Source organism: Nomascus leucogenys, chromosome 7b, assembly GCF_006542625.1.
Source record: "Nomascus leucogenys isolate Asia chromosome 7b, Asia_NLE_v1, whole genome shotgun sequence".
In the NCBI taxonomy this organism is placed as follows: domain Eukaryota; kingdom Metazoa; phylum Chordata; class Mammalia; order Primates; family Hylobatidae; genus Nomascus; species Nomascus leucogenys.
The window spans coordinates 37,246,074-37,272,037 of record NC_044387.1 but is presented as its reverse complement, the minus strand read 5'-3'; the positions used below and the strand labels follow the sequence as shown (position 1 = coordinate 37,272,037).

At 35.9% G+C, this 25,964-nt stretch overlaps 1 protein-coding gene across 1 annotated transcript in view; it reads right to left on the bottom strand.

Moving 5' to 3' along the window:
- Positions 1-25,964, bottom strand: part of PRSS12 (serine protease 12) — a 74,459-nt gene that overhangs the window by 31,623 nt on the left and 16,872 nt on the right. Inside the window, exons 3-7 of the mRNA XM_030815755.1 lie at positions 25,259-25,437; positions 21,484-21,634; positions 6,735-6,913; positions 4,504-4,645; positions 1,545-1,741 (exon numbers count right to left, since the gene is read on the bottom strand). Coding sequence (XP_030671615.1) covers positions 1,545-1,741; positions 4,504-4,645; positions 6,735-6,913; positions 21,484-21,634; positions 25,259-25,437 — 848 coding nt within the window. The remainder of the gene's footprint in view (positions 1-1,544; positions 1,742-4,503; positions 4,646-6,734; positions 6,914-21,483; positions 21,635-25,258; positions 25,438-25,964) is intronic.

The window sequence follows — 25,964 nt, the reverse complement described above, 5'->3', positions numbered from 1 at the left end:
TAGACACATTACTGAGATTAGAACCAAAGAGATTCATAATAATGATCATATGTTTTATTAATAATTATCACCCTCAGGTTTTTAAATTTTTTAAAAACACATCTAAAGTCCTAGAACTAAAAAGATTTTCAAGGGAACAGAAAAGATTAGTTATTTCAACCATATGATATATTTAACAACACAGGCCTACAAAGAACTCAGGTCACATAGTATTTCATCACTGGGAGCTCACAGAGCATATCTGCGTAGATCATCCCATGATTCCAACACCTGCTATCTGGGGCTGACAGAATCCATTTCCAGCAAACAAGTTCTATCTCCCTCAACCACATGTAATCATCCACCACATAATCCTGGGAGGATCACAAATCTTTCATAAGAAGAAGGGGGAAGGGAAAAGGAGAACAAAATGAAAAGAAAGAAAAATGGAAATATGGCCTGCAAGAGATGGAATAAAAACATGTATTTCAACTTGGTATAATGCTAGATTAATGCAGTGTCACCAAGCTCTCACAGTGTAGAGTACAATGAGGAATCAGCCACAGACTCTGACAAATTTAAAGTATGTAATATGGTTAATACTCTGAGATGCAAAAAGTTGTTACTTTATAACATGAAGATTTCAGCTTCACAGTCTCCAAACAGGAGAATACAAATGAGTTGATACAGTCCAAGGTTAAAAGTAAAGACCACCTAAGGCTATTTTAACATCTATTCATACATACACACACACACACACACAGATAGATATATAATAAAGCTGTAATAGCATACAACAAAGTATTTTGAACATTTCCCTCTGTATTTTTCATTCATATATATTCTGCCCTCCTCACCAGACATTAAGAAATTTATCAAGAATGTTTAACTGCTATCTACTCTCAAGAGGATCTTTATCTATAATTATTTCAATACAGTTAGAGGAGCTAGTTACCTTTTATCCAACCAGTCTAAAAAAATGTAAATGAAGAGTAACAGAGGTCCCTGATGGGTTACTAAAATAACAAGTTACACTAGAAAGATGGGTGAGTTATTAACTTTAATTAATCCACTTAAAAGACCACTGAGAAACTTAAAAGAGCAAAGGATGGTTGGTGGCCAACAAATGACAAGGCTTCAGGACTACAGAAGAAATGAACCATGAGACAGGGAGAGGAGAATATTCTTATTTTAAATCCTGTCCCAAATAGCTCACTAGAATTCAAGGTAAATGAAAATCAGAATAAGTGACCGAGGAGTAAGGGGAATAGATATTGCAGCTTCTTTATTCCATTTTTCAGATACAGATGATTGTAAACATTGTTAGTGAGGAACTTAATTTTCTAAGTAAAGAAAAACAATTTAGGGGTAGAAATTTCAAAATGTTGGTGCAGAGACTCAAAAGATTATTTTTCTCCGCATAAAAATTACTAAAAATTAGACAGTTATGGGAAATAGACCCCAAAAAAAGCCAAAGATGAGAAACACTTCATATTCAAGGCCGTTGGTTAGAGGTGCAATGGCTACTGAATGATGGAAACGTGAAAGCTGCAGCCAGTCCTCACCCAGAGAGAGCCTGTGTCCCTCGCCGCCAGGGTAGCAGGCAATGCTAACGTCTTCGCGGTGGCTGCAGTCATGCCTTCCCCACTGTCGCCTGGAACACTGAAGAAATCTGGTTTCCTTTCCTGAGCAGCTGACGTCATCCAACCATATGGGCCCTGTGCTTTCTTCAAAATGGTTGGCAGATGCTTGTTTACCATATCTGTGACAATTGAATAAACACTATGTACAGAACTTCTGTCTCTTGGTTCAGGGAACCACAAAACATTTAACACAAGCAACTTAGTTCAGTGACATGACTTCAGAGGATAAGTATCTGTTCTTTCTCCTACCTTGGGGACGCAGTTTAGAGCTATGTTCGCCCATCACATGTTTTAATCACCTTAAAAATGTTTATTTCAACGAATAACAAATGAAAAATTAATACTTTTTCTCCATTCATTCTTGTGTTTTGTCTACAAAACCAATCAGAGAGAATGCAAAGAGATCAATCTCAAATTCCTAACCTTAGAAATTGTGACCAGAAAGTGAGAACACTTGTCTCATTTTGCTTCTGATGCTCCCTCTGAACTCATTTGATTTTAGCAGCTTCTCTTTGATTTTCTCTCTTTCGAAATAAAGTGTGGATTAGTTTAGTGATCGCTCAAGCACTACACCTAATCCATGATTAAATTTAGATTTCAGCCCATCAAAATCAGAATTATAATATTCTTAGCTTTTCATAAGGTATACAAATTCAACTTTAAAATTTTTATCAATTATATTTGTGTGCCAATTGAGTGTAACACTGCACTACAGAAACAAAACCTAAATGTATAATAAATATATACACTGCAGAAATAGGAGATCTGAAAAATTTTTTTAATTAGAAATTAAGTCAATCTGCACCTTCTTTCATCCTCCCAATTTTATTTCCTTTTGTTCCATAAAATCCAAACCTCCAGAAGTCAGAGCTTAAAAATCTTTAAGACGTCTTTCAGTTCTAACCGTCTATAAGAGCTGACTCTTACTCATAATAATAATTCCCTTACTTGATGTTTTTATTATTTCTGTACTAAGAATATGAAGAGATCTATCTGACATAAATTTTCTTCATTTTTATGCAAGTATTTATTAAATTTATTTGACAAAATGAATATTTTAATAAATTAAAACAATGAAACTTTTAAATTATTCTATGGCTTTTCTTCCTTCTATTTTGCTGACTAATCAAGCCTTGGCTAGAAAAGTAATAAGCCTAAATCGCATATTGCTCACTTTTAACTTATAGACCATTTTTTCACGAAATAGATTATCATCTGTCCATAGCAACTACATAACAGATAACAGGAAGTCATTTTACTTTGGAATTGCATTTGTACAAAGAAACCCAAAGTTTACTTTTTCTCATTACAAAAGAATATTCTTTTTCAAAAATTCCTTTGTAAACTAGAAGCAAATATAGCACATGCTTTGACTACCTTCTAACACAATCATTTAGAGCTTTTTACACACATTATTGAGAACATTTTTAAAACTAATAAATGTGAATACTCTGCATAGATTTGTGAAACAAAATAAAATATGAGAAAAAAATCAGTGTTGTTTTCATTAATAAGAAAAAATTACGAAAAATAGAAATAACAGGATTTATGAATCTCTCTAAATGTGAAAATAGAAATAACATGATTTTATGAATCTCTCTAAATCTGTGAAAACAGAGTATAGTTGGCAGTCTAACAGAGATCCACTTAAATATAAAGTGATATTTATTAAGTAATTCTTATCAATTGTCAGTATATTGTATTTATTTGGCTGTCATATCATACCCTTTTACACAAAAATTACAGTAACTTCTCTGCCCAAGAAAAGACAAAATAGGGGGAAATTATATGAATATTGTATCTTCATGATAGCATTACTTATCATAGGAAAAATTAAGCTGACCTAATATTAAGTAAATTACAGTATGAAAATTCTATGGATATTGTTATCATTAAAAATTGTGAGTATGTAGCAATATAAGGTTAAAAATGTGGATAAAAATTACATGTCCATTACTAGAGCTGATATGAAGTTATGTACCCAAATTATGATGATAGCATAAGGATAAAAAATTATGGAGTTTTTTATTTTCATCATTTTTCAATGGTTTTACATTACTTTTATAAATTTTAAAATATATGTTTAACATGGCTTTGCCTAGCTTGAATGAAGGTATGTTTTTAAAGTGTAGTGAATATCTGCAATCAGCTCTAATCAAGCTAAAATGAAATAATTTTGCCAGTTTTTTTAAGCATAAGACGATTACTTCAAGCATGACAGAGAAATATGAAAAACAAGAAAGAATGGGCATTCATAGCTTTCATTCAAATATTTAACTCAAAAGCATCATTTGCAGTTACTTCGACCAACTTAAGTCTTTACTCTGGAATGCATTATGTGTGTGACATAAAATATATGTCCCAAAGTGTGATACTCAGCTTTTAAGAGAGGGAGGTCAAAAGCAAGTTCTAAAGGTCATCTCCTAACAAGAGGGCTGTTTTTCTCAAATAAAAGTGATAATTATCATCACATTCGGAGAAAGGGAATAATGTAATACCAAAGCATTTGACACTAGACTTCTCTGCAATTTTAGACAATGATGTCAAAACTAAAAACATCCAACAGTAATGACGTGTCAGAATAAAAACGAGCATTCAAAGTCTTACTTGAATAGACACAAGGGGACTTAGAGGTCACCCCGGCTTCAACTAATTATTCAAGAAGAGGGGTCATGGCAGGAAAGGTAAATGAAATAAACAGCAAGAGGTGGTTACTCATCATCTTAGAAAATGTCATTATTTTTCATTGTTGTACTTCCATACACAGGTAGGAGAGAACAGGTATTTTTATTATTATAAAAATTACAAGTAGGGATTAACATAATAAGATTTTTAACAATATAATCTGGCATTTAACTGCCTTTATATTAATGAACCTTACTTAAAACCCAACTGTCGACAAACCACGTATGTATTCAGCTCAGTCCAGCCATCATCACAGACAGTTCCCCACTGGCCTCTGTAATATACCTCCAAGCGACCCTCATGGCTGCCTTTCCCACCTGCAAGTCTGATGACCCCATCTGTGATAAGGAGGAGATACAGAGACTAAGCAAATCAACTTTCAAAAAAAGGCAAAACAACATTTGTATTTCATAAGAAATATCACCATATTCAGGCCTCACTCTAGGCCTTTTGTTAAACTTATATTACATCTGTGCTAAATGACCCTCTGAGGTTATCACGTTGTTTCTGAAGTTTGACATAACACATTTCTGTCCTAATAAAATATTCTTTCCAGCTGGGTGCGGTGGCTCACTCCTGTAATCCCAGCATTTCAGGAGGCTGAGGCAGGTGGATCACCTGAGGTCAGGAGTTCAACATCAGCCTGGCCAACATGGCGAAACCCTGTCTCTACTAAAAATACAAAAATTAGCTGAGTGTGGTGGCGCGTGCCTGTAATCCCAGCTACTTGGGAGGCTGAGGCGGGAAAATCGCTTGAGCCCAGGAGGCAGAGGTTATAGTGAGCTGAAATCGCACCACTGCCCTCCAGTCTGGGCAACAGAATCAGACTCCATCTCATGGAAAAAAAAAAAAAAATATATATATATATATATATATATACACACACACATATATATACATATATTCTTCCCTTTTTATTGGTACTCCTATTCTCTATGTAGAAAAATATATCCTGATATAATTCCAAAGTATCTGTTTAGATTTCTCTAGATTAAGTAATATTTGGGAAATTTCCTATAACTTTCGTCTCAAGTCAGAGCAATACATGTCATTTAAATTTAAAAAGAAAATATAGTAACTTGGAAATAGCTCAGAATTTTAACTGCAAATGAAAAAAATACTGAAATAGGATGACAGAAAAAACTATTCTGGGTAAAAGACAGTCTGTCATGTCAATGCATATATTATTTGTTAGGCATTCATGAATTATAAAAACTGGAAGATATGTCTCGCCTTTATTTTTTTATTGATAATACAGATCTGAATTTGAATCTTATTAACTCAAATAATAATTAATTTGCCTGTAATTCTATAAAGAGCTTCTAAGCAGATAAATAGTACAATAAATTTAATTCCAAAAAAAGTAGATTTAAAAGCCATTTCCATCCAAAATAATCCAAAAACTCTTAATGAAACATATAAATAATCTTGGGTAAGGGTCATACTTTTCATGAATCTCAGGGATCTTTTAAAGTAAAGGTCTCTGAGCAACAAACCTTTTATTAATATAATACTTTACTGTCTGCAAAGCATTATGACACGTATTATCTCATCTGAGCATCACAGCAATGTTACAAGACTATCCTCATTTGAAGGAGGGGAAAATGGCAGTTCAAGAAAATGAAGTGTTCTGGCTAAAAATCTGGCGTACATATATTTCTATGGTGTATTAATGTGTTAATCTGCTAATAAAAACAGCTGCATGTATAGAAGTATGTGAAGAGAAAGACATAAATCTGGTATTTCATAGATTCTAACAAGTTATTGATTTTCACTAAAGAAATTTGTAAACAAAACATTTTTTTCTTCAAGTTCTTTTTACTAAATGGTTTCTGATGAGTCAATTTCTCTTGCCTTTTCCATTTCCTTCTTCTTCTCCCTAAACATGTAAATACATACAGGCACACCAGTTTGTACTCATATATGCCCTTCTTACAACACAGGACACATTTTGACAGGCATGCTGTCATTTGGAATAGTCTGAAAATTGTGCACAGCAAAGTTAACTTGGTTTCTTTCACAGTGTGCTTTAATCAACAACTGCATCAATACCAGCTCTAAACACATTCTGAGTCAAGAACCGTTAATAGATGAATGGACTAAAGATGGAATTATTACACCTAATATCTGGAATGTATCACTGCACACTGATTTTGACTATTGGGTACTATATACTGCAACAAAGTCCTATTTTCTGATCTAGCTTTACAAGACTATATAGCCTTAAATTGAAAAATTCAGGAATAACTATGAATAAAAAGATGGTATTTTAATATACGGTTTGCATTCTTTTTGTTTGTTTTATTTGGTGTATTTATTTGTATGCTCATTTGGTAATGTTGTTGAAATTAAGGAGAAGGGAAGCTGTGGCAGGCCCACATGGTACTGGGGGCAAGAACTGCTATACTAATGGAGTGAAATCCTTACCTGTTAGAGGGGTACAGGACACTCCAGCATCTTCTTTATGGCCACAGTTATGCTCTCCCCAGGAGCTCTTTGGACATTGCTCAATTGAAAGCTCATTCCCAGTGCAGCGTACTTCATCCAACATAACTGGGCCAGACCCTTCCCCAAAATACGCCTGATGCCATGCTTTGGCAATGCCACTGAACAAATAAAAGAATATAAAGATTCTGGATTAGATACCAAAGATTGGTCTTTTATTTTTTTTTTGTCCCTAGTAAAAGCATTATTATTAATCCCCACTTATTAATTCACTTCATAGGTCATGCATGACTTTCTGTATTTTTTTGTGTGTATTTGTTTGTTGTCCTTTATATTTTCAGCTGTATTACACATGTTTCAAAGCTACGTACTCCCCAGTATTTAACCTCCTTTTCTTCATTAGTAATGGAACCTCAGATTTTTAGGAGGACAATGGCTATCCAAAATTAAGATCACAGTTTGGCCTCCCCTCCATCTTGATGACTATTTGTTTGTTTGTGGTAAAATAAACATAACATAAAGTTTACCATTTAAAAGATTTTTGGTTTGTAGTGCATTAAGCACCTTCACATTATTGTATAATATCACCACCATCCATCTCCAGAATTTTTTCATCATCCCCAAATAAATTTGTTCTCCTATTTTAGACGCCTAAGTTTTGTTTTTGTTTTTGTTATGTTTGAGTCATAGTCTCACTCTGTCGCCCAGGCTGGAGTGCTGTGGCATGACCATAGCTTACTGCAACCTTTAACTCCTAGGCTTAAGCAATCCTCTCACCACAGACTCTTGAGTTGCTAGGAATACAGGTATATGCCACCACACCTGGCTAATTTTCTTTTTATTTTTTATTTTGAAGTGGTGGGGTTTCAGTATGTTACCCAGGCTGGTCTTGAAATCCTGGCCTCGAGCAATCTTCCCGCTTCAGCCTCCAAAAGTGCTGGGATTCCAGGTGTGAACCACCGCACCCAGCCATAAGTTCCGACCAGTGATATTTAGGTGGAAGTACCATGTATTACTTATAGAAGTATCTTTGTTCCACTTCCTTCTCCTGACTGCAAGGATGGCTGGAGACTAATAAGTTATCTTGGGCCATAGGGTCCCATACTAAGGATGACAGAAGTGCAAACAAGAGAGATTCGGGGCCTTAATAATTGCTAAACCACCAAACTACTCTTGATCTGGCTACCTCTAGTCTCTTTTCCTAAACATAAAATGCACTCGACTCTAAACTTGTTCAAACTGCTGTGACTTTCAGTTCTTTGTTACTCACAGCCAAATCTATTTCTTTTTTGATGTTGTTGTTATTTTGAGACAGGTCTCACTCTGTTGCCCTGGCTGGAGTGCAGTGGCGTGATCATGGCTTAAGGCAGCCTTGACCTCCTGGGCTCCAGTGATCCTCCCACCTCAGCCTCCTCAGTATCTGGGACTACAAGTGCATACCACTGTGCCAATGAATGTTTTATTTTTTGTAGAGATGGAGTCTCACTATGTTGCCCAGCCTGGTCTTGAACTCCTGCACTCAAGCAATCTTCCCACTTCAACCTCCCAAAAGTGCTGGGATTACAAGTATGAGCCACCATGCCTGACAGCCAAGCCTATTTCTAACAAAAACATCTCTTTACTGAAGTTGATCTGTAGTTAATTTACTTCTCCCACAATTCAAAGCAATAGCATATTCTTAGAACCCCAGATTTAAGTGAAGATCACAAACCTGTCAAAGTGATTAATAATTTCAGATATTGCATCTTCAGTCCCTTTTATGCTTTTAATTTTTAGACTATAGCATTTATATTTTTAGTTTGTTTTTCAATGATACTGCATCTATTCCCCCATATTTTAGCTGCTCTTTTCTTATAACATTATAACTTGAGAATTTACAACAAAAATATATTGAAGAAAAAAAAGTGTGCTAAATGGCTGTAATACCCCAGTAATGGTAAAGTCTTAGATATCAATTTTGTGGCTAAAAAGGAGCCTGATTGACTATTTCCACCAGATAACATAGAAGTTTCTTTTAAAAGAACACATCTAAGAAAACAAAGATATCTAAAAGTTAACACCTATTTTAATATCATTAGAGGGCCAGACGCAGTGGCTCATGCCTGTAATCCCAGCACTTTGGGAAGCCAAGGTGGGTGGACTACTTGAGCTCAGGAGTTTGAGACCAACCTGGGCAAAAGGGCAAAACCCCATCTGTACAAAAACATACAAAAATTAGCTAGGTGTGGTGGCACACACCTGTGGTCCCAGCTACTCGGGAGGCCAAGGTGGGAGGATTGCTGGAATCCAAGAAGTCAAGGCTGCAATGACCCGTGATCATGCCACTGCACTCCAGCCTGGGTGACACAGAGAGATCCTGTCTCAAAATAATAATAATAATAACAATATCATTAAAGCAAATGCTTAGGGAATGCTCCATCATCACCTGACTCACTTTGAGTTTAAAATTCAAAGAGTGTGCCAAGAGGAAGGATAAAGAATATCATAGGAGGTATAGAGGAAGCTGAGGAAAAGAAGACGGCTTAAGCAAAATATTTTCATGGAGTTAACATTTTAAAATTTAGAATCCTGGCACTTGAATCACTATCTGATATTTGTAACACAGTGGACTCTGAGCAATCTGCCCCAACAAAAATTAAAGACTAATATCTAGAACTAATAGGACAAATGTGAGGAAAACATTTGGAATTCTAACACAAATAATATTGGAGTCCTAACACAAAGGAATCCTAACACAAATGATACTGTCAAAATGACAATTTTGTGAGTGAATTTGTTTGTCTTGCTAAGGGAAATGTAATGACAAAACAAAGTCATGTCTACTCTGGAAAGAGTCAATAAATGCTCAATGAATAGGATTGTTCTAAATAAAGTTTTCAGTTGTTTCAAAGTATGTCTATATGCCTAGAGAAGAGTGCACTAATCATGTATAAATATTTGTATATTACTGACCATATCAAAAAGCTTATTTTTTCCAAGCTCAATCTTTGAAGTGGAGAAGTATATGTGGACACAGACTCTGAGCTTCCAATCTGGGCTCTACCTTCAACAAGCTGGGCTACCTTGGGGAAGTTACTGAAACATTCCAGGCTTAGGATGCGAAGCTGAACATGGCTAACTTGCAGGGTTGTAGGAATTAAACTGATGCAAAGTAGGAGCTCAATAAATGCTGGTTCCCTTCCCTCTTCTGGCACTGTTAAGGAATCCCCACGTACCCCTGACAGTTGATAAATAACATATTTTTCACTGCTAAGCAATTTATCTAAAGACCATTTGGTATTTAGTTTAAACAAACACCATGGTTGTTACTTTCCTTCATCCCCAAAAAGTAAAGTTGGGGGAATGGTAAGGAAGGGAGAATCAATCAATATCTTAACATTTTCTGGTTTTAATGTTGTTTCATTTATTTCTTTATTTTAAAGTAAATTTCAAAGAAATATTTATGGAAGTAATTTATGGCCTATAAGAGACTGAACAAATGCATGTATGTGTTATTTTTTATTATAGATTATAAGGTTACGGCCCAGAAGACTATTAAGTAAGCTCTGACTTGCATCACTAAACTTCAGATTTTCCTGTGGTAGAGATATATCTAATCAGAGGCAAACATTTTCAAATATTTGAATGCACATGAAGTATTTTATTTAAAAAGGTTGTTGTGCCAAAATAAAACGTTTTGTGCAATGAAAGCACTGATGTTTCTAGAAAAATATGTTTTAAACCAAAATGATCTTGCAATAGTAGTGTATAAGGCTATGAAAAAAATTCAATTATTTTAAAGATTACTTATAGTAGAAAAAATATCCTCTCCCAGAGAAAATATGTTCATAAAACACTTACTATAGGCTGGGTGCCGTGGCTCGCAGCTGTAATCCCCGCACTTTGGGAGGCCGAGGCGGGTGGATCACCTGAGGTCAGGAATTTGAGACCAGGCTGGTCAATGTAGTGAAACCCTATCTCTACTAAAAATACAAAAATTAGCTAGGCATGGTGGTGTCTGTAATCCCTGCTACTTGGGAGGCTGTGGCAGGAGAATCACTCAACCCTTGGAGGTGGAGGTTGCAGTGAGCCGAGATTGCACCACTGCGCTCCAGCCTGCCTGGGTGACACAGCGAGACTCCATCTTAAAAAAAAAAAAAAAAAAAAAAAAAAAAATTACAATAAATTAAACAAGGGAACAGTTTAACACTCACAGAAAATAAAATTCAAAAGTCATGTAAAAGCTGTAATTCCCACAATTTCGGGATGGAGGGTGAGTTACCGAAATGTATTATTTGTAATATGTTTATGAATATACTAATATTGGTTGAAAGAAGAAAACTGCTTGGAGTTGTGTGCCTGAGACCTGTGGTTCCTTTTTACAGGGAAGATACAGGATAGGAGAGAAGAAGCCCTACCCCCTAGAGGAGAGGTCAGCAAAATATGAGCTGTGCACCAAATCTGGTATGCTATCTGTTTTTATATTGCTCGTGAGCCGAGTGGTTTTTAAATTCTATAAACACCAGGAAAAAAAATCAAAATAAGAATATAATTTGTGATGTGAAAAATCAAGTGAGATCCAAATTTTACTGTCCAGAAACCAAGTTTTATTGGAATGATGCCACACGAATTCCTAAGTTATTGTCTATGGCTGCTTTCATGCTACAATGGCCCAGCTGGGTAGTTGCAAAGTCTATTTACTCTCTGGCCCTTTACAGAAAAAGTCTGCAGACCCCTGCTCTAGAGGAAAGAGATTAATGAAAGCAAATATGGAAACTGACTTTGAGAACACTGAGAGCTGAAGGACAAAACAGGAGGAGACAGGATGACTGACAGAGAAGCCAGATAGGAAAGCTCTAGAGAAAGGCAGATTAACAGCCTTCTTGGATCTTTGCCCTGAGATAAATGCCACCAAAAAAATTCTATTAAGGAAAATTTCAACGGGTATAATTCATTGAGCCATGATTAGGTGCTATAAGGAAACCTGAGACCAACATGGAAGAATATAAAATTTGATCCCAAACTGTTAACAAAAAGATGAAATCCAGATGGCTTAAATATAGGGAAAAGAAAGAAAGGAGGGAGGGAGAAAGAAGCAAAAGGAAAAAGGAGGAAGAGAGGAGGAGGGAGGGAGGGAAAGAAGAAAGAAAAGAAAACTAAAAAGTTACTAGACTAAAATATAGGAACATAGTTTTTACAACCTTGGATGTAAGAGAGAATTCCTAGGAAACCCAGAAGTCAGAAAACAAAAACTAAAAAAGTTAAATTCAACCACATACAAGTTGAAAACTACCATACAGCAGAACACATCATAATCAGAGTCAAAATGCAAACCAATAGGCTGGAAGAAACAGTTGCAATTTGCAAAAAAAAAAAAAAACTAGAAATGAATAATAGTAATAACTTGTTTTATATATATATACACACACATGCACACACATTTCAGTTACAGTTTACTTATATAAATATGTGTGTGTGTGTATATATCTAGATAGATAGATAATTTTTTAAAGACAGGGTCTGGTTCTGTCACTCAGGCTGGATTCCAGTGGCACAATCTTGGGTCACTGCAAACTCTGCCTCCCAGGCTCAAGCCATCCTCCCACCTCAGCCTCCCCAGTAGCTGAGACTACAGGCACATGCCACCATGCCTGGCTAATTTTTAAATTTTTTGCAAAGATAGGGTTTCTCCATGTTGCCCAGTCTGGTCTCAAACTCCTGAACTCAAGCAATCTGCCCACCTCAGCCTCTCAAAGTGCTAGGATATTATTACATTTTAATAAAAGACAAAGCAATCAACTTAAAAAAATAGACAATAGAGAGGATCCAACTGTGCACAGAAGAAGAAATATCCATGGCCAACGACCACAGGATAAGATGCTCAAGATCACTAGTGGTGAAATTAAACAATAATGCATGCTTACCTATCACATTTTTGGAGATTTAAAATATTAATATCACTTTCATACAATTTTTAGGCAGAAAGACAACCAACTGAAGGCTTTTTAATTCCCTAGAAAAAGTAACAAACTCTAAAGTCATGCTTTGGCTGAGAGAGAATACTCTGATAGGCGGAGAAAGGGGAGCTGAAGTATATTGTGTTTCAAATACATTAATTGTTATATGACACACATTCAAGGAAAAAGCAAAAGTTCTGGTTAATTGCCTTTGAACTTGGCCCATTCCTTAAAGGAGATTACAAGATAAGAGAGTAGAAGCCCCAAACTTTGACTCTGGGGATGCTATGTATTTTTAAATCCTCTCAGAAAACACCACTTGGTGCAAAGGACATGGTTTCATTCTTTTGTTTTGTTTTTGCTTTTGTTTTTTGAAGATGGAGTCTGTCGCACAGGCTGGAGTGCAGTGGCACACTCTCGGCTCACTGCAATCTCTGCCTCCTGGGTTCAAGCGATTCTGCTGCCTCAACCTCCTGAGTAGCTGGGATTACAGGCGTCCACCACCACGCCCACTAATTTTTGTATTTTTAGTAGAGACGGGTTTCACCATGTTGGTCAGGCTGGTCTCGAACTCCTGACATTGTGATCCACCGGCCTCGGCCTCCCAAAGGATTACAGGCGTGAGCCACCACGCCGAGCCCGGTTTCATTCTTTTTATGGCTACATGGTATCCTATGGTATAGGCATGCCAATATCTCTTTATCCAATCCACCACTGATGAGCAGCAACATGGACAAAGCCGGAAGCCACAATCCTAAGTGAATTAACACAGGAACAGAAAACCAAGTACCACATGTTCTCATTTATAAGTGGGAGCTAAATATTGAACACACATGCACATAAACGTGAGAGCAACAGACACTGCAGGCTACTGGGGGATGAGAGATGTGGGTTGAAAAACTACCTGTGGGTTCCATGCTCATTACATGGGTCCAATATATCCATGAAAAGCTGAAAATTAAAAAAAAAAAAAAACAAAAAAAAAACACTACCTGGGTGTTTTATTTTCTTCTCATCCATTTCTGTATTTTTATTATTTTAATGATACAAAAATGTTTAAAATAAACTAATCAGAATAACCAGCAGAATAAACTTGAGGACAACAACAAAAAACATTAACCAGGAAACTATAATGTAACACAAAATTAGGTTTTCTGGCTTTTTAGTTTACCGCATATCTACAACTATCTGATCTTTGACAAACTTGACAAAAACAAGAAATGGGGAAAGGATTCCCTATTTAATAAATGGTGCTGGGAAAACTGGCTAGCCATATGTAGAAAGCTGAAACTGGATCCCTTCCTTACACCTTATACAAAAATTAATTCAAGATGGATTAAAGACTTAAATGTTAGACCTAAAACCATTAAAATCCTACAAGAAAACCTAGGCAATACCATTCAGGACATAGGCGTGGGCAAGGACTTCATGTCTAAAACACCAAAAGCAATGGCAACAAAAGCCAAAATTGACAAATGGGATCTAATTAAACTAAAGAGCTTCTGCACAGCAAAAGAAACTACCATCAGAGTGAACAGGCAACCTACAGAATGGGAGAAAATTTTTGCAACCTACTCATCTGACAAAGGGCTAATATCCAGAATCTACAATGAACTCAAACAAATTTACAAGAAAAAAACAAACAACCCCATCAAAAGGTGGGCAAAGGACATGAACAGACACTTCTCAAAAGAAGACATTTATGCAGCCAAAAAACACATGAAGAAATGCTCATCATCACTGGCCATCAGAGAAATGCAAATCAAAACCACAGTGAGATACCATCTCACACCAGTTAGAATGGCCATCATTAAAAAAACAGGAAACAACAGGTGCTGGAGAGGATGTGGAGAAATAGGAACACTTTTACACTGTTGGTGGGACTGTAAACTAGTTCAACCATTGTGGAAGTCAGTGTGGGATTCCTCAGGGATCTAGAACTAGAAATACCATTTGACCCAGCCATCCCATTACTGGGTATATACCCAAAGGACTATAAATCATGCTGCTATAAAGACACATGCACAGGTATGTTTATTGCGGCACTATTCACAATAGCAAAGAGTTGGAACCAACCCAAATGTCCAACAACGATAGACTGGATTAAGAAAATGTGGCACATATACACCATGGAATACTATGCAGCCATAAAAAATGATGAGTTCGTGTCCTTTGTAGGGACATGGATGAAACTGGAAAACATCATTCTCAGTAAACTATCGCAAGGACAAAAAACCAAACACCGCATGTTCTCACTCATAGGTGGGAATTGAACAATGAGAACTCATGGACACAGGAAGGGGAACATCACATTCCAGGGACTGTTGTGGGGTGGGGGGAGGGGGGAGGGACAGCATTAGGAGATATACCTAATGCTAAATGACGAGTTAATGGGTGCAGGAAATCAACATGGCACATGGATACATATGTAACAAACCTGCACATTGTGCACATGTACCCTAAAACCTAAAGTATAATAAATAAAAAAAAAAAAGGATAAAGTTTTGACCCTGAGTTTTTAAAGTGTGCAGATCTAAATTTCCGTTAGGCTGGTAAAAGCCTCCTGTGAATTGTTAAAAGGACTAGAAAATAAAAGGTTTTTCAATAGTCACTATAAAAAAAAAAAAAAAAGAAAATAGTATTTACATATTCACACATTTCTTCAGCCAGTCACTAGCATTTTCTGGTACTCAGAACTGTGCTGGCTTTCAAGAGAATACCAAAATAATTGATGACTCTGCTTTTAAAGAGTCATGAATTACAATACTGAGGAAATCAACATAAAACTCGTGAACTGTTCAAGTAAATGTGAATTTGATAAAGCTGTGTGTTCTCTGTCCTTTATGGAAATTATTTCCACACCAGCCCTAGCAGTTCCTCTGTAATAAAAGCTCTACTGTTGCCTAGTTTTTTACCCTCTGACAATCTGTAAATAAATTTTGGGGCAGAGATACTCTGATCTAATACCCTGAATTATTTTCTGTGTAAAGATATTTGACCTACATAACAGCAATCCTCAATAAACACTTACTGAACTGGTTCTATTTCCAATCCCTATTCAAAACATTCTTAAATCTATTTAGCTAATCAAATTGTGTTAATACAAAATTTTTGCTTCTGTTTCCCCCTTACATACACAGAAAAAGGCCAAATAAATGGCACCATCTGACTAACTCAATCCCCAGGCTTAGCTACTGCTTTGAGGTAGACCTAGAATAGAGTTAGGCCATTCTATTGTACAACATAATTATTTATTAGGTTATAAAAGATTGGCTCTTTAACTGCAATTATCAGTTTGTGCCATATCCAGAGTTTGTAATCTATGGATGAAAAAACTCATTTTTAATATCCTAGATTTCTCTCTAAAAAACAATCCCCGCCATCTCCAATAATGATGTTTGATGTGTATCAAATGCTTCCTGCATGCCTGGCACTGGTCTACCAGTGCTTTTAGACATATTAACTCATTTCTTCCTCCCTGCAACCCAATGATGCTATTATACCAAATTTACTGATAAGGAAACTGAGGCTCAAAAGTTAAATAACTTGTCCAACATTACACTACTACTAAATGGTAAAGTTTGTCTGACTACAGAGCAGACCGAAACACTGAGCATTCTTGCAGCCTCCTGGAACGCTGTCAATTGATGGCTGATGGCACCTCAAATACAGTCTATCTAAAATACAGTCAGTATCATTTTCTTCTTAAATTTAACTTTCTCTCTTGACTTCCTTATTTCTTTCAGCCCTATTTGTATTTATTCTTATTAAAACCTCGCCATTTTACAAATAATGCAACTTAACAGAAAAAATCCTAAATTGGGAGCCATAAACCTCAATACTCTGCCTCCCACACCTCGGGAATACTGTGTAATCTCAGTGGGCCTAACTTCCTCAACTGTTAAATAAGTTATCTTTCCTGCTCAGTAATTCCATATACCAGGCTATCTTTGTTGTAAAGTTTATACCAGGGGTGTCCAATCTTTTGGCTTCCCTGGGCCACATTGGAAGAAGAAGACTTATCTTGGGCCACACATAAAATAGACTAACACTAACAATAGCTGATTATCTAAAATAAATAAATAATGTTTTAAGAAAGTCTACAAATTTGTGTTGGGCCACGTTCAAAGTCGTCCTGGGCTGCATATGGCCTGTGGACTGTGGGTTGGACAAGCTTGGTTCATACAACGTTTTTTAAAATTTAATGAACAGTAAAATAAAAGAGCAAAGAAAAAAAATTTTTTTTGAAACAGGGTCTCACTCTGTCACCCACGCTGGAGTGCAGTGGTACAACTGCAACTCACTGTAGCTTCAACCTCCTGGACTCACGATTCTCCCACCTCAGCCTCCGAGTAGCTGGGCCCACCAGTGCATGCCACCACAACCAGATAATTTTTTTTTTCTTGTAGAGATGGGGGTCTCACTATGTTGCCAAGGCTGGTCTGGAACTACTGGGCTCAAGCAGTCCTCCCACTTCAGCCCCACAAAGTGTTGGGATTATAGGCGTGAGCCACCATGCCTGACAAAAAACAATTTTTAAAGAGTAATTTATATGGGAAGAATTTGTATTCTACTACTCAATAATATGGTTCTATATAATTTTAGGGCAAAAATGTAAAAATGAAAGCACCCTAAAAGGAAAGAAAGTATCCACAATTTTTAAATTCCCAAGTACATTATGGCACATCCACAAAATAAAATATGATCTCACAGTACAAAGATATGCTTTTAAGAGTTTTTGAAAGACATGGAAAATGCTTTTAATGTTAAGCACATAAAAAGGAACTTTAATTAAAATGTCTCCAACTAAACTTCACTGGGTACATATGCGTTCTCAAGTTATCTAATTTTCTAACATCTGGCTGCCACCTTTCCCGCTGCTCATCTTTCTCCATGTTCTGGGTTAATCAATTTTAAGTATCTTAAGTATAATAATTCCTTTTGTATTTAGGAAGCTTGCCAGCTACCAAAATATACAGACACCATTAAAAGATGAAGGACAACAATGACAGCATCTCATAAAGAAACTGTAACCACTACTCCAGAAAAGCATGATGTAGTTTCCCTGTGGGAATTCAACAAGGCAGATAAAACTGAGATGAAATTTGCTTAAGAATGAATCATAAATTGAGACAAGCAACAATTATGTGTCTGCTATCAACCCTGTGCCATTAAAAAACGATCCTCATCTGAAAGTACTTAGCCTTTAAATGAGCAAAACAAATTATAGAGGAAGAAGAGTCACAGAGTACTGCTTTAATGCAAACTTATGAGAGAACTATAAAATCAAGTGCAAGAAAAGTAAACGAAGAATATCAGCTCAAGCATCAGAGTACTTATAATAAAAACAAATCTCTATAAAGCTGGATTGTTATTTGTTACAAGTGTTTGTGGAGGATTTTTGCTTGTATATTTTAATCACTTTTCCAAAGAATCCCCTCATACGAAAAGCAGCAATGAGCTAGTGTTTGTGAAAGGCGTTAATACTTTACTTAACCCATGAGTGTGTTCAACATTAATATGGCCTTCCTTGTGATTCTATCTCTATATTTTTTCTATGTAACTGACTATCCTTGTCAATATGGCCTTTGTTTAAAAACTGTTTCTATTTAAGTGAAAAAAAATATTTATCTCTCAAGAAAGAACTCTACATTACAACAACGACAACAAAAAAAAGAACTCTACATTACAACATGAATTTCTATTTTTATATTTTAGAAAGACAGTCTTGCTGTCTCATCCAGGCTAGAGTACCGTGATGTGATCATGGCTCACAGTAGCCTCAACCTCCTGGGCTCAAGTAATTCTCCCACCTCAGCCTTCCTAGTAGTCGGGACTATAGTTGTGCTCCACCACACTTGGCTAATTTTTTCTTTTTCTTTTTCTTTTTCTTTTTTTTTTGAAATGGAGTCTTGCTCTGTTGCCCAGACTGGAATACAGTGGTACAATCTTGGCTCACTGCAACCTCTGCCTCCTGGGTTCAAGCAATTCTCCTGCCTCAGTCTCCTGAGTAGCTGGGATCCCAGGTGCCCACCACCACACCCAGCTAATTTTTGTATTTTTAGTAGAGACGGGGTTTCACCATGTTGGGCAGGCTGGTCTCGAACTCCTGACCTTGTGATCCACGCACCTCGGCCTCCCAAAGTGCTGGGATTACAGGCGTGAGCCACCATGCCCGGCCTATTTAAAAATTTTTTTTTGTAGACACAGGATCTGGCTATACTGCCCAGGCTAGTCTTCAACCTATCCTCCCACCTTGGCCTCCTAAAGCATGAGCCACTGCACCTGGCCACAACATGAATTTTTGGAATCACTTCAATAACTGCAATGTAACTAATATTCAGTGTAAATGTTCTATGGATTTTTCTAAGCAACAAAAGCTTGCCTTTACCCACAAATATATTAATAATCAAAAACGCCTTTTACCTTAAACTTAGAATAACCCATATTGTAACTGGTAATATTAAAAAATGCTATTACTATACCCTAAAAGTTCTTAATATTTTTGGCAAAGACATAGGTTTCTTAGTAACTCACATGAAAATCAATTAGCACATCACTGAACACATAACTGATAACCCAGTGAATACACATATATACACGTTAGAGTGTTTTAAAAATATAGTTCATAGACAGAGCTAACTAAATAGAAGTTCCTGATGGAGGAATAGTGTTTGATGTTCTGTCATTACCAAATGCTGGTTACTTTGAATGTAAACAATAAAGATGTTTAACAACATCTTTAAAATATAACAGTACCTAATTAGAGTGCCCTTGATAGCCAATGTATATGGTACTTACTATGTGTGCTAACTGCTTGTAGACACAAAACCCTATAAATTAAGAAATACGTTATAGATGAGAAAACTGCAACTAAGAGACGTTCTGTAGCTTTTCTCAACTCCAAAAGTGGGATTTAAATGCAGGTTTTTCAGTGTCCAGAACACATGCCCATAATCATATGCTATGCTGACTCCAACAGCAGGCACCAGGAAAACTTTGAAAAATTGCTCTTGAAATTGATACCCAGTCAAAACACTTTTAAAAAATCTTGTCTTGAAAACGTACTTGTTAGTTTTTTCAAAAGAAACCAAGAGGCCATATTCCTAACCAACCCAAAGAAAATGATCATACCACAGTAAACAATGCCAGTAATCACAGCAAAACCTGTTGACACAGGATCTGCTGTGTTTGTTCCTGTCCCACATGTGAACTATAAATTAGCATTTAGGCCCCATAGTCAGTTACAGGGGGAAATCTAACTTTACAGTAAAGGATCAGGCTGATGTCACTTAAACCAGTGCTCAATTTCAGCTTCATTTGTGGGGAAAACTAAAGCTTTTCATGACTCCTGGTGATATGCAAGATGAGAATACATCACCTGTGATGATTTCCAGACAAAATGTTTGCTTTGATCTAATCAAGCCTTTAAACCTAAACTCTAATTTTATGAATTACAAGAACCAGAAGAGTAAACTAAATGACACCAGAAGGAAAAAAATGAGACAAATTCAGAAGATGGGACAGTCTCCAAAACAACTGGCCTGGGCTCTTCAACAAGTCAGCATTATGGAAAAACCAAACCAAACCAAAAAAACAGCAACAACAAAAAACCCAGGCCTTTCCAGAGTAAAAGAGACTTAAGGAACATAACATCCAGATTGGTCTTGGACTAAATTCCGCTTCAGACAAACCATCTGTCAAGGACACTGTAGGAGCAACTCTGAAAATTTGAATAAGATGAAGTATTAGACAATATTAAAAATGATTACCAATAATTAGTTGTGATAATGATAATTTGGCTACGTAGAACAATGTTCTTATTTGTAAGAGATGCATGCTGAAGTGTTTATAGACAAAGTGTTAAAATGTCTATATTTTACTTTAAAATACTTCAAATATAACAGAGTTTTGAAAAAGAGAGCCAATTATTTTAAAAAATTACAAAAAAATTGAACTGTAAAAACTGTTCAAGGTTCAACAATCATGCTCCAGTCAAGGATTATGGTTAACTGAACACAATGAACAGGGAAGAACAGGCCTCCCATCATTGGCTCCCTCAGTGCTAAATGAAATATTTTTAAATTCTGAAGTAAATGATTAACTAAATGAAATATTTTTAAAAATCTGAAGAAAATGATTAACTTTTAAAAGATCCCCCAACATAATTTTAGAGAAACTTTGAGGCTTGTTATACCAATGTTCAGAATCACTAAACAGAGGGATTAGAAGGTCTAAAATTATAATATTCCAGAATAATCCCAACTGAGTCAACTTGGAATGTTGATTTTCAGACTGCTGTTTTCATGACATAGGCTTCCTTTCCAACCCTACAGGGGAATTATTTCCTTTGTACATTAATAAATATCCTTTGTTCTAAGCACATACCTAACAAGGAAGTGTAGTTCAAAAGTTTAGACAATATTTCATGACTAGAAGTTAAATTTGAGTTACAAGCTAACAACTAGTTTTTCATCATATGGAATTTGATTAAGTCACTATAGTTTACAGTGCTGGTTACTACCTGGGAGTAACGTAAAGACTACTAATGAGAAGTAGTAAAAGCTTAGATTCTTAGTGACATAAAATCAGCCTAATTCAGATACAAGCAGGTTAAACCTACAGAGTACATGTAACTGCTCTTCAGGAAGCCTACAGCCCTACTACAAAGATCAAAAGGTAACTTGTTCTATTTGTTCAAGGAAATGTGCAATTTAAACAAACAGCAACTGCCTTTGGGTATGGAAATAATAAGATTCAAAAGTTTAAGCAAAACAAGAGTAGTAAAAACAAACCTGAGGCCCAGCTGCCTGCAGATCACTTCTGCATCAGCATCATCCCATTGGTCATCACAGACGGTTCCCCACTGGCCAGCATGGTAGAGCTCCACCCGGCCTTCATGCACACTGCTGCCTCCAACAAGGCGAATGATGGGGAACGTTGGGCCTGTGCAATGTGAAATTAAAAATAAGCAAAACCTATGCATTTACATTGATTGATAAGATTAGGTATATTCTATATTTTTTGCCATTCTCAATAATTAAATAATATTTATTAAGCCACACCAGTGATACGGACATACATATATATATCTAATATATTATAGTAATCTTGGCCAATTAAAATATCCCAAATTGAATTATATGAATACAAATAACTCTTAGGAAGAAATGTGTTTAAATTCACTTTTCCCCAACAACCTCAGAAACTAGAAAAGGCACACTCAAAAGCTGCGCATTACTGGAAATGTGTTTGATTTTTACAGTATTATGGTGGTGGCATTGTTTTTTTTTTTTTATTTACAGTAACTTGAGCATTACCAGTATGTCATTATTAAGAATGACACTTATGTCTATAACATACTTGTTTTCAGTATAGAATTATTTATGTATTTGTAGAAATCAAGTCAAAGTTAATATCTAATTCGTCATAACAAGTTGCTGGACATCATGGCCAGTACCTCAACAGAACAATATTGAAACTTCATTTGGGCATGAATCAGCTCATATCCATTTTCGCTGATAAGGACCATCAGATGTGACTACCTTCTGATAATCTACAGCCCTGAGCTAGCCCCTTGTCAGACTGTGAACTTCTCTGTCTCTTCTCTGCCCTGGATAAGACAGCATACTAAGGGACTTCCTATTACATTGCCTAATTTTGTCTTCCTGAGAGTTTTTACTTTTATCTAAAATAGTCACTGATTTACTGTTTACATGTCAATTGTCTCGCTCCTCTTGACTAGAATGAGGATAGAAATACTGTGTTCCTTTACACCTATGTATTTCAGGTACCTAGTATATAGAGGCATATAATAATTATTTATTGACTGCCTCAACTGACAAGCAATGATAAATAAACCTAGAAAAGATACCCCAAACAAGAAAAAATAATTGGCAATATCCATTCATTAATTTCTGATTAACAAACAGGTATCAGACATATGCCTTGTACAAGATCAGTGCTGCAGGGCATTCGAAGGGACACTAGACAGACCCTGCCCTCAGGAAGTTTACTGCCTAAGGGCGTTAATAAAAGGAGTACAGACAAGAGATTATCAAAAAACCCTACAGTGGTTCAGAAGCAAAGGACCTTACTCATGGTTGGGGGTACTTAGGGAATCACTTGTGAAAAAGCTGTTTTTTTAAGAGGGCCAAGATAGATGGGATTTGGAAGTCAGAGATGAGGGAAGCGTGTTTAGGCCACTTGAACATTATGAACAAAAGAAAGACGCACAAAGCTGAATGTGTCTGGCAAAGAGTAAGGCAGTCTAATTTTACTAGAATAAAGGATGTAATATGGTAAAAATTAACAGGTTGGTCCTCTATTATGAAGTCTAGTTGTACTTTTTGCCAAATACTAATCATTTATCTGTATGAAATATGTTTCTAATTTTCCACAGTGTAGCAGTCAGTAAACGGCATTTGGATATTCACACTTAAATTCAAATATCATATTTGAGTTTTGTACATGTGCTGCCAAAGCAAGCACTCATATTTGAGTTTTGCAGCAGAAATTTAGATTAGTGACTATCTGCATATACTGTTTACTTGTATAAGTTAACTAGCACTTAACAATTTGTTAATGGATAAAGACAGGTTTAATATATATGGCTGAATGATGGTAATATAATTCTCACAAATTATGATGTTTATTTTTCCTTTAAAAAGCTTACAAAATACAGAGAAAAAATACAGAAAAACATGTATACATTTCTTAATATATTTTTCCCCACCTGTTAAGCTTGGAGAAAACAGAAAAACAAAAATTTTTAAGAGAAAATTGAAAACCATCTAGGACCTAGACTGTTTATGGCATACCACCTTTCACTTTTCTATGTTGTGTTTTATGTTCAAATGTGGTTTCTTTTCTTTTTGGATGACTGTTAAAGTATCAAAAATACAGAAAAGCACAAGGACAAGATTTAGTTAACAGCCTCATCCTTCCAACAAACACAAAAATCATTTGAAAGAAAATTCAGTAAATCAATGGACTCATATTTAGCTTATAGACAATTAAACTCCCCACATGTTTTCATTTAGATTGCTGCTATTTTCTGTTTCCAAGCTGTATGCAATCTTCTACTTTGCAAATGTTGGAAAAGCTACAAGTACAGAATGACAAGATACTAAGTGTAATTCCCAGATTTCAGGGAAGTATACTAAAGATCTATCACTATCCCCTAAGGTGAACTCAATGTTCGCTGACTTCAGCTATACAACTCCACATTCTCATTTAATCTAACATGAGAGAATCTTTTTAAATTCTCACTTCTAATTTATCATAACTTTCTATATTTTATATATGTTTATAGATGACCATAAAATTATCTTTGCAACCAGAATATAAACAGATGAATAGATTATAGAAGGTGGAAGGAGTAAAAAATGTAGATAGATATCCTGAAAAAAAATTATAATTATTTTTAAAATCTTTTACTTTACTACTTGAAAAACATTTTATCAATCAGGTTGAGCATAGAGTAAAACCAATAATCTACAAACAGCAATAAATTACTGGGCCCAGTTCACATCATCCTTGAAGCAGCATTGGATTTAGCAAAAGTAGCATTACCCAAAGGTAGAGAACCAAAAGAAGAAAAGGGAAAACTTACAAGACATCAAGGTTTAACATATGCCTCTCCCAGTAAAAAAAAAAAAAAAGGATTACAGCTCTCAGAGCATACACCTGGACTATATCCCTCCATTGGCTCTTCCAGCCAATCCAGAGGAATTACTCCAAACTGGGTCTTTCTCTGTTTTGTGGTAGGAGCTTCCTTATTCCTCCCCCTGATACTTGTACTCAAACAAAAACCACTGCCCTGGGCTGACTACTACCATTCCAAGTCCTGGGATATCTGGTCATGCCGCTATCACCAAGGAAAATGCAAAAACGGATACGGTGAGAGTATGGTGGCTTCAAGTTGTGATCATTTATTAAAATACACCATGGTACCCAGAAAACTCTTTCACCATCTTAAAGGCAGTTGTTCCTTCCTCTACTTCCATGAATATAAACATATCTGTACACTGAACCCATACTGATAATTACCACATACCTACTCTATGGAGCTTGGAAGAAGCCCTCATTCAAGCCAACAACCCATTTTTAGGGAAGGTGCTCTCTACAGTCCCAAGAACACTGATGCCATAATTATATTGCATTACACAAAGTGAAAATATTTTGTTGTATTTGCTGTATTCTATATTTGCTTTCATGATTACTTTCCAGCTTGATTCCATCATAATTTTCCACGACTAAAATATGTGTTTCATATACAATATATTATACAGTATATATATATAACATATAGAGTATACAATATTTATTTAAGCAAATTACATAAAATAGAAAATATGTTAAAAATGAGATACTATTGGAAAATCAAATGGAATTCAAATTAACCATACTCATATTGAAGACTAATTAGATGGTAAAACATTTTGACTCAGACTTATTTCTATAATTAAAGTCTCTAAGGAAATGATTTAACTAACACACTTTCATCATCTGGAATCATGTTTAAAACATAATGAAAGTAAAACAACAGAACTTTTTTCTTTTTTTTACCATGGGAAAAGCTACACGTGACAGCAGCTGCCATCTTCTGAGGACACACCCCACCCTGCCAGATGTCTTTTTCACAAAGCAGTATATTTTCTTCATCTCCTCGGCAACGGACATTGCTCCAATAAATGGGAATAAGGCCCAGTCCAGAAAATGGGGTTTGTTTTGCTATTCCTTTTCCTCTGGAAGCACAATGAGAGATATTAGGTTTATCAAATGTAGGCAAAACTTTTTATCAAAACATTTGGGTTTGAAAAAAAATGGAAGAAATCAACAAAGATGAATATGGAAGAAAAGAAGAAAGAAAGAAGAAAAACACAAAAGACTACATAAATTTCAAGGAAATCAAAACATCAGATCACAATATGGGTTGCCTACCTATGGAATTCTTTTCATCAATCTTGAATAACTACTTTATGTGCCTTTACCATCAATGACTGATTTAGAAGAAAATGGCCAAGTACTGCAGACATAAAAAGTAAGGCTGTGTGCAAGAGGTGTGTCACGAGCTTCAGTGAGGCTAGGACTCCAGTCTGGACTCAGCTAAAAGTCATGCCAAGCTGCAAGTAACTTGAAGGCTTTGTCTTCTAATGTGTCAAAAGAAAAATCTGGATGCTTGAAGATTCTTTATGACTCTAATATTCCAGGCTAGCATTTTCAAAATTACTATTACTACATCAAGCACAATAATATCACGGGAGGCAATCCA